Below are 9,396 nucleotides of genomic sequence, written 5' to 3'. Positions count from 1 at the left end.
TTAAGCATTCAGTTACGATTCTTGTGCTGAAAAAAATACATACAAATTCAGCACCACTTAATAAGTTTAGCAGAAAAATTTTTATTTATCAAACACCCAAAACATCTGAATATCTGAATGAATTCAGTTTCAGTACTTTTTTATGTTATCAAACAGACACTAATACTACTAATACTCTAGTACTACTAGTAGAATTTACCAAGAATAGAATTAACCAGCGAAGAAATCGAAATTTGTGTGGTGTAATAGACAAAACAGGCGTATGAAAACCTACCTACCAAGAAAACTGAGAGCATGCAGGAAACCGGTAGTTCGATAAGAATTGGGCAAGTGTCCATATTCCTAGGCGTTTGACTGCTTAATATTGCTTGACAGTTACTCCGACATTAAAACCATGATCTTCCCATAAGGGAAGTCTAATAACATTAGAAACTACAAGAAAGAAACCTACCAAAGGAGGTAGTCCTCTAGCATGTTAACTTCTCATATTGATTCATTATTTACGGAGATTGTTTGTATAAGCAAGTAGAGTTTAAAGGGTTTCTTGATCATCACTCAAGAGAAGAGAAGAAGTAGCAGAAGAGAAAAGAGAGTTAAGGGAAAAAAAAAAAGATGAGAGGCTATAATTTTTACCAGAGAGCCAAAGGGGCGTTTCATGACCACCCCACTGTCACTAAACTTCTTGTTGTCCTCTCTGTCAGGTCTACAATCTAAATCTATGTTTTTTTTTAATTATTAGAAGGTGTAGTTTTATGATATAATGTATATTTTGTAGGATTTTTTGTTATATTTTCTCTGTTTTGTTTCGTTACTAATAATTCCTATGTAACAGGCTACGTGTTATGCAAAGTTTTCTTGTCGTTTGCTCTTGTCGTGTTTTTTTTACTTGGATAAGAATTTCTTTTGCATATTGATGGTAATTATTGTTTTCAGTGTATGTTTTACTGTGTTTAAAGTAGGTGGTAGTGTGTTCAGATTTGATTTTTATTTTGCTGAATGTAAGATTTGATTTTGTTCAATGGCTATAAGCAAGTAACATTGTTTAGGCTGTCATAATCAAGATAGGATAACAATGCATACAGAACCGGAGCAGGTGTAGATGCATGCTATGCTATGTAATCCAATTTCAATTTTGAAATTCATGTTTTACATAATTAACATACATCTACACGTATTAATGTAAAAAATCCACCGTTGATAAAAACTCAATCCATGAAGTTATTGGAAGAAAATAATGTATCATAAAATCTTCTCATAATTATGTCTTTATTTGCTTTATTCACTGGTCAGGTGTAACTTTTCTGCAGTCAGGATTTATTCTCTTCTGTTTGTGGTAATTTTTGACGCTTGTATGAGCATTTTTTAATTGAAGGTTGGAGCTTAGGATTTGAATCTACTTCTATTGTGCATATTCATGTAGACGAACAAATCCTTATTAATTGCCATGATAGATCTTAACTATTCTCCATCTCAAAATTCAATCAACCCCTTTTGAAACTCTATTTTTGGTATTCAATTTAATCCTTTATTGTTCTTAACAGAAATATACACTAACTGTTATAGTTTCCACTTCTTGTACCACAGTGAATGAGGCTGAAAATTTGAGATTCATATTTGCACCTCAATTACATTGAAGTTTTTTCGTTGAAGTACACTTCTTTTTTTAGAATATAATGCCATGATCCTCTCTACAAACAAGATTAATATTAAACAGAAAAAGATACGAAGATTCTGCAGGGTAAGAATTGTTCAAACAATAGTTCTGAAGATATCTGAGATGTGATACTTTTTTTTTCTTGAATTCTGGATTCTGCAGTGGTGGGGGTGTAGCTGCTTTCTCTGATGCCAGGCCATTCCAATTTGGCTATGCTGATGCAGCTCATGATGTCAAGAAAAAGAAAGTGGTGGTTCTAGGAACTGGATGGGCTGGAACAAGCTTTCTTAAAAGCTTGAAAGATCCCAGCTATGATGTTCATGTTATTTCACCGCGAAACTATTTTGCATTTACTCCTCTGTTACCAAGTGTTACCAATGGCACGGTTGAAGCACGCAGCATTGTGGAGCCAATCCGCAGCATTGTTAGGAAGGTATAGATTTTCATACTGAATTTTTGTGTTCTAAGTTCTACTTTTTAGGAGGCAATGCTAATTTCAAAGGTTATGGTGTTAGCTCTTAGGCATGTCTCCTCTATGTTCTTACATAGTTGGCAATGACATTAAATTAGAAACTATGGACTGCTACAAAAGCTTTGTATAATTGCTGGTTGATATGATTTGGAAACTTTTCCATGAGTCAAAAGCCATACTCATGTTGCAGTCCTCTTTAATAGAGATAAATGATCATTTACCATGTTGTGATAATAATTAATTCTGAAAAAGACATGAAAAGGGGACATTTTCATACCAAATCTTTGGATGCGTAGTTCTGCAATATGTCTAAGAACCAGAAAACCTTGTTTCTCCTTTTTCCCTTTGGCTGTCAGGTCCTAAATTCCTAATGAAACCTTTATGGTCTGCCAAAAAGACAATTCTACCTTTATATATGATTTTTTTATCTGTAGAAGTACCTATTGCAATTGTGGACTTCAATCACAGTGGTCTACCTCTTTGATAACTGCAAAGTTTGATACAATATGCTTCTTCTTAGAATTACAGTGGTGGATAAGTAGTGTTTACACTTAGCCAAACCTATGTAACCATTTGAAGGACATGACAGCTATACTTGCTTTCCTGCCTCAGAAAAAATTTGATGTCCACTTCAAGGAGGCTGAATGCTACAAGATTGATACAGTAAACAAGAAGGTGTGCTGTCGCTCAACTCAAGAAAACAACTTGGGTGGTTCAGAAGAATTTACAGTGGATTATGATTACCTGGTTGTAGCAATGGGTGCACGTGCAAATACATTTAACACCCCTGGTGTTGTGGAGTATGCTCACTTTTTGAAGGTAACTTGACAAGCCATAATGCCATTTAGAGAAAAAGAACAAAATGTAGGTGCGTGTCATTTCCATTATTTTGTGTTGGAAGTGAAAGTAATGACATGAATTCAGGAAGTCGAAGATGCTCAAAGGATCCGTAGAACAGTCATAGACTGTTTCGAGAGGGCAAGCCTTCCAACTGTAAGTGAAGAAGAGAAAAAGAGGATCCTGCATTTCGTAGTTGTTGGAGGTGGTCCAACTGGTGTGGAATTTGCTGCAGAGCTTCATGATTTCGTCAATGAGGATTTAGCCAAGCTTTACCCTGCTCTTAAGCAACATGTCAAAATAACACTTCTTGAAGCTGCGGATCACATTCTGAACATGTAAGGAAGGCCTCCTACAGCCAATATACTAATCAGTCATTTGACATTATATTATGATTATATATGATAAGAAACTAGTCTTGTTTTTCTCGAATTAGAAGCTAAGCAAAATGTTTACTCATAGCCAATGCTTTGTATCAGCATGCTCTGTGTTGTAACTAGTCTTTTACCTTGTATTTTATTTTACGACGAAATTTTGGTTCAACACTTGATTGTACTACAAAAAACAGGAGGGTGTTTAAATCACTTATGGCACAGAAGTTCAGTAGAGTATGTCAGCAATCAAAATGCAGGAGTTTGATCATGTTAAAATTACAATTCCATGTCACCTGCACATGGGTCTGACAGTTATATGGATTCTCCAAATCACCTTGTTTGCTTTTGGCAGTTGTGGATTGTTTTCACAGTTCATTCCCTTTGTTTTATCCAGGTTTGATAAGCGAATTACTGAATTTGCTGAAGAAAAGTTCCAGAGAGATGGAATTGATGTAAAAACTGGATCGATGGTTGTAAAGGTATCTGATAAGGAGATATCCACTAAAGAGAGGAGCTCTGGTAAAACTGTAGAAATCCCTTTTGGAATGGTTGTCTGGTCTACTGGCATTGGAACTCGACCTGTTATCATGGATTTTATGAAGCAGATTGGTCAGGTATGGCATGCGGCTCTGATTCTTCTCTTTGATTTCATACCTGTACGCCTGATTTTTCGATTTGGCACTTGAATTTCAATGTTACAAACATTTCTTACGGCAAATTTTTTTATCATCTGCTATCACATATAAATTACTAAGCTCAACTTTTTACTTTGTGTGGATGACAGACCAATAGACGAGTTCTGGCAACTGATGAATGGCTGCGGGTGGAAGGTTGCGATAGCATATACGCCTTAGGTGACTGCGCCACAATCAACCAACGTAAAGTAATGGTATGCAACAATTATTTCTACTTAATTTGTTTGCATGAGCAGGAATACACAACTTTAGTCTTTGGATTTAAGTCACAGTTCACATTTCTTTAGCTGCTATTTTCTCGTCCTTCCCCGACCGGCCTCCTTAAGATGCATCATTTGCCATAGCATGCAAGGCCTATGGTCAAGATTACGAAGCAAATCTGAGGATACTTGTTTTTTTTTTTCTGAGGATCAGCAGTAGCCTTTATTGTCATGAAGTCATATGGAGAAGATATCTTCTCTAACGTTTGGTTCTCTAATTTAGCATGCATTATAGATTGAAAACATACTTTTAGTCAAATTCTTAAATCTTACATCCATGTTCTTTGTAGCTATAGCATGCTCTTTCTTTGATTTTATCACTGAAGCTTTCAGATTTGATCTTTTATCAGGAAGATATCGCAGCAATATTTAGTAAAGCGGATACGAATAACTCTGGTACCCTGAAGTTGGATGATTTTAAAGGGGTTATCAAAGACATTGCTGAAAGGTATCCCCAGGTGCAGATTCATCTGGAGAGAAACCAATTAAGGAATTTTCTTCAACTACTGAAGAGTAAAGACGGCGATGATGAACTGAACATCGAAAAATTCAAACAAGCACTTGCTGAAGTGGACAAACAGATGAAAAGTCTTCCTCCAACAGCACAGGTAAGTGGAAACTGGAAAGGATTTTTCTTCTTTTTGGGTAGTGTGGCTGATTTGCCTGAGCTTAGCTTCCTCTTTTTTTTGATGTTCGGTACTCAGGTGGCTTCCCAACAAGGAGTTTATCTTGCTGACTGCTTCAACCGCATGGATATCTGTGAAAAGTATCCTGAAGGGCCAATAAGGTTCAGAGCAGCAGGAAGGCATCGGTTCCGTCCATTTAGGTAAGGGTTAATCTACGTATAGAATTTCGGACGATATCTTTTCTTTTCAAACTACTGCCCTTCGTGAAGCAATAAAATGAGAAGAACACACTAGCTAGTTTGTCTCAGACAAGGTTTTTATGGAACCAGATCATAATAGATTTGCAACAATTGCAGCCAATAAATTTTTTTTACCAAACAGTAAAGAATAATGGTCCCTTATCTTGGCTATTTTGCTTAATATCTGCTGACTTTTACGGTTAAAGGTACAAACACTTTGGACAATTTGCACCACTGGGTGGAGAACAAGCTGCAGCACAACTCCCAGGAGATTGGGTTTCCATAGGTCATAGCACGCAGTGGCTTTGGTATTCAGTTTATGCTAGGTAAAAATACTATCATCTATATGCCTGCAAGTTTTGATTTTTTTGTTCCCCTGAACTGTACTTGGTTCCACTTTGAGTTCTTTTTTCACGTTTTGTTTTGTTTTGTTTCAAATCCAGCAAGCTAGTCAGTTGGCGCACAAGGCTGCTAGTAATATCTGACTGGGGAAGACGTTTCATCTTCGGAAGGGACTCAAGTCGGATTTGAAGACTGCTCTCAGACATGAAACTGCAGAGAACTTTTTCACTTTCCAATATTTCTTGCTACAGATACTGAGAAAATTTTGTCATGTTGCTTCAGATAGTACCCAACTCCCCTATCGTTTAGGCAACTGTATGTTTGGATTCGTTTTTTAAGTCATTTGCACCAGGAATAGGCTCATCAGTTGCATATCTTTTTTTTTTTTTTTTCATATAATGATGCAGGTAAAAGAGTAAGGCTTTTTGTCTTAAAAAACTTTCTGAATTTTAATTTACACAGAGCATTACTTTTAACATGTCAACCAGTAATCCTCATTCAAATAATCTACAAAGACAAATAATGAGAAAATAACAATTACAAATGAGCACATTTACTTTAAGCTTCTATACCTATAACCAAATTATCAAAGCACAAGTCACCAGCCACCAGAGATATGGAAGCGTACAAACTTTACGTACATCTTCAGAATCAATCTACATATGCCTGCATATCTAACAGCTTAGCAGACACACAAAATTGTACCAAGGAGATCAATGGTACCAGTGCGGCCATGATCCCCAACACTAGTTTATCATTTGAGGATAACCATGCAGCATCTTTACTCGAGATCTTGTTCACAGCACAGCAACGGTTGGTAATCCAAAGGCTATGAGGTCCATTACAATCGTCAAAATTGCTCGAGTATCCTACTAGCCAATGAAACATTTAGCAAGCGGACAGATACAACCAGCTGTAAGTCATGTAAGCCCAGATTTTCTGACCTATAATCAAAACAAGGAAGTCCACTTAGTACTCTCTTTAAGCATGACAATGAGTTAAGTAAATTCATGTCATCAAACCATGCAAAGTATCCTTAAGCATTGCAGACTCTTAACAAACCTTGAACCTCAAGAGATAAATGGTTTTTCAGAACATACCGTATAATGCCTTTTGACCCACGATATCCAACAAAGATGCAGAGTTTAGCAAAATGGTTTCTCTGAGATTGCAGAGTCAAAAAGAAACCAAACATCAACTCTTTTGAGTTCATTTATCTATTTTTCCTTTTGAAGTCCTTTGGACCAACAAGACCTGAAAGACATGCATCCATCTCGTTTGAAAATTTTGTAGCTAACTTCAACTTCCCCATCTTGTTTAAGTTACTAATTAGCGAACGATAGACATAAATCGATGGGCGAATTCTTCGGTGCTTCATCTCATCAAAAAGTCTCAGTGCTTCCTCAATGTTCCCAGACCTTCCAAAGTTGTCAATCAATGGTGTGTATGTTTGCAAATCAGGTTGAACTCCTCTTTCACCCATTTCTTTAAAAAATGTTGAGCATAAATCAAGCCTACCGACTTTGCGTAAACAATTTATAATGGTATTATAAGAAATAGTATCTGGAGCAATATTGGCCTCTTTCATTTCAGCAAACTTATGAAGCATATCATCTACCCGACCACACTGGCCCAATATCACTAAAATAGTGTTATATGTAACCAAATCTGGTTTACGCTTCAGATTCTTCATTTCCTCGAATGTTATCAGAGCTTTATCAACCTGTCTAAACTCACCAAAGGCAAATATGATCCTGTTCAAAGCGATTGCACTTATTGGAATCATCAATTCTGAAACTTCTCTGACAAATTTCATCAAGAAAACACCATCACTTTTCTTAACCAGAGCCTTGGCAAGGATCTGACAGGAAGCCGACTTAATAGAATTACAGAATACCAATAAATCCTTGAAAGTGTGTAATAGAATATCAGTGTCATCTTGTTCACCTGCTGCTTGAAGAAGAATATTATATGCACGAGGGCCAAGAAAGATTCGTTGCTCATGTAAAGACCGCAATAGTCTAGCAGCAGTTGTAAGGTCTCCAGCACTACATAGCTTATCAATCTTGGAGATACATATTTTCTCACAAGAAATTGCAGAGTTCTCCAACTCGGAAAGTATTTCATTCAAAATTCCATCATGCATATCATGAGAAGGAGAAGTTTGTGTTGCAATTGAACGATGACTAGAAACATAATAACTCAGAATTTGGAAGAACGGCCAAATCCAGAAGGCTCCTATTGGGATGGATTTAACAGAATTCTGTATTAGAAAGCCAGCAATTAATTAAAAACCAAAAAATAAGACATCTACCATCCTTCGCTAAAACAACTGTACAATATAGTCCCAAGCAAAGTGTGTATTGGTTAGCAACTAATAACAAATCAAAAGATGAATAAAAGGGAATGGCAGAGTTACTAATAATTGATCTACTGGCAGTCAAAAAAACAAAAATTTTCCGTTCAAACACGCTTACAGTCAGGTTCAGAAAACAAAAATGAAAAAATCATACCAAAACAGATACCAGAAACTAATATCATCAGACGAGTAAGACCATCATCCCCAAGTTCAAAAATACAACGCATCCTTATGCAGAGGCACAAATACCTCTATCTCTATCAGAGGCCAACTCCATCAGGTACACTAAAGAAAACAAATATCGGGATATTTCCCCATACTCTTCACGCTCACCCCAACAGAAGCAGGAAAACAGAAAGATGAAGAGTACATAAGCAAAAGTAAAGAGTTCTCCCCAAGAACAGGTAACATTTCATCCAAAAATCATTTCTTGGTCAGGTCACATTTCATCAGATGTTTTACTCTCTCACTAGATTAACTACCCTTAGGTACCAGCCATTTCACAACTAGCAAGACAACAACCCCACCAACTGTGGACCGGCTTTAAAAATTGCATCATTATTAGGTCCCAAATTTATCTCTAATCCATTAAATTCATTCCATTTAAATGTCCCTTCTCCATAGCATAGAAGAAGAAAAGGGAAAGAAAGGAAAAAAAAAGTCTTTCTTGAACCAGCTAAAAGAACGCCATCATTTGTCATCAAGCTTCTCAGGAAAAAAAAAAAAAAAAAGCCTGCATTTCTACTTCGGCAAAAATCTAACCATCTCCCAGAATTCTAAAGTTACAAACACATTTTATTTCCCTGGAGTTTTCACCATCAACTTTAGTAGCATCCTAACTTCTACCACTATCTCCAACCCAAGATTAGCAAAATGACATTCTCATGATTATAAATTGCGGGATTTATTTGATTTCATATTTCACTCTAAATCCCCAATCTTGAAATGAGGAAATATATCTATAGAAGATAATAAACAACCAAGAAAAATGAAAAACCCATATCACATAAGTAAGTGAAAGATGAAAATTTGAGAGCTTACAACAAGATGGATTTTTCTGAACCCCTGCAGAGTGGTAAATGAAAAAGGTCTGCGGCAACTGGAACAGTAATAGTGGCGTAAGAATGTTGAAACCCTCAAATGGGTTTTGTGCTTGGAAATCGCAGCAGCAAACATTTTTGGATTTCGGGATTAATCGAAGAAAAAATTCGTGTTAGGGTTTAGGGTTTATGTTGACAGACAATTGAGGCATTGAAATTTGGACAAGAAGTACAGGGAGACAACTATATTAGCTATTTTGTTATTATTTTTTTAAAAAAATAATCTTGCACACATTTTTGGAAATGTATCTTTCTTCCCCTTTACTTTTGTGAAATAACTTTACATACCCTACTACATTTTTCATTTTTTTGAGATAGAAAAATGGACGCAAGGGTAACTCTTTAATTTGGATCCCTGTGTGTTTGGATAGGATGTAATCTGAGAATTTCTTTTTTGTTACGTCATAACATATTTTTTAATAATTTTTTAATATTTTC

At 36.1% G+C, this 9,396-nt stretch overlaps 2 protein-coding genes across 3 annotated transcripts; one reads left to right on the top strand and one right to left on the bottom strand.

Annotated features, from left to right (window-relative positions):
• The first annotated feature begins 612 nt into the window (after positions 1-612).
• On the top strand, positions 613-5,688 carry LOC113783817 (external alternative NAD(P)H-ubiquinone oxidoreductase B4, mitochondrial-like). The gene is made up of 10 exons (XM_027330044.1): positions 613-701; positions 1,817-2,087; positions 2,739-2,945; positions 3,051-3,301; positions 3,732-3,951; positions 4,122-4,226; positions 4,643-4,900; positions 4,997-5,118; positions 5,364-5,483; positions 5,601-5,688. The coding sequence occupies exons 1-10, from the start codon at positions 613-615 to the stop codon at positions 5,686-5,688; spliced, it is 1,731 nt and encodes a 576-aa protein (XP_027185845.1).
• A 317-nt stretch (positions 5,689-6,005) lies between these two features.
• LOC113783594 (pentatricopeptide repeat-containing protein At1g11900) lies at positions 6,006-9,108 on the bottom strand. 2 transcript variants are annotated; one of them, XR_003469924.1, is made up of 3 exons: positions 8,900-9,108; positions 6,600-7,762; positions 6,006-6,443 (listed from the first exon to the last, which is right to left on the bottom strand). XR_003469924.1 is itself a non-coding variant. In XM_027329780.1 (2 exons), exons 1-2 carry the CDS (start codon positions 9,032-9,034, stop codon positions 6,713-6,715), a joined length of 1,185 nt encoding a protein of 394 aa, XP_027185581.1. In that variant the 5' UTR covers positions 9,035-9,108; the 3' UTR covers positions 6,474-6,712. The 2 variants fall into 2 exon arrangements, 1 of the variants encoding a protein (XP_027185581.1); XM_027329780.1 differs by lacking the exon at positions 6,006-6,443 and having other exon boundaries at positions 6,474-7,762.
• Between the last annotated feature and the right edge of the window lie 288 nt (positions 9,109-9,396).

The sequence above is a fragment of the Coffea eugenioides genome, chromosome 9, assembly GCF_003713205.1.
Source record: "Coffea eugenioides isolate CCC68of chromosome 9, Ceug_1.0, whole genome shotgun sequence".
NCBI lineage: Eukaryota > Viridiplantae > Streptophyta > Magnoliopsida > Gentianales > Rubiaceae > Coffea > Coffea eugenioides.
The sequence above is the reverse complement of the archived record's forward strand: the minus strand, read 5'-3'. Positions and strand labels throughout refer to the sequence as shown.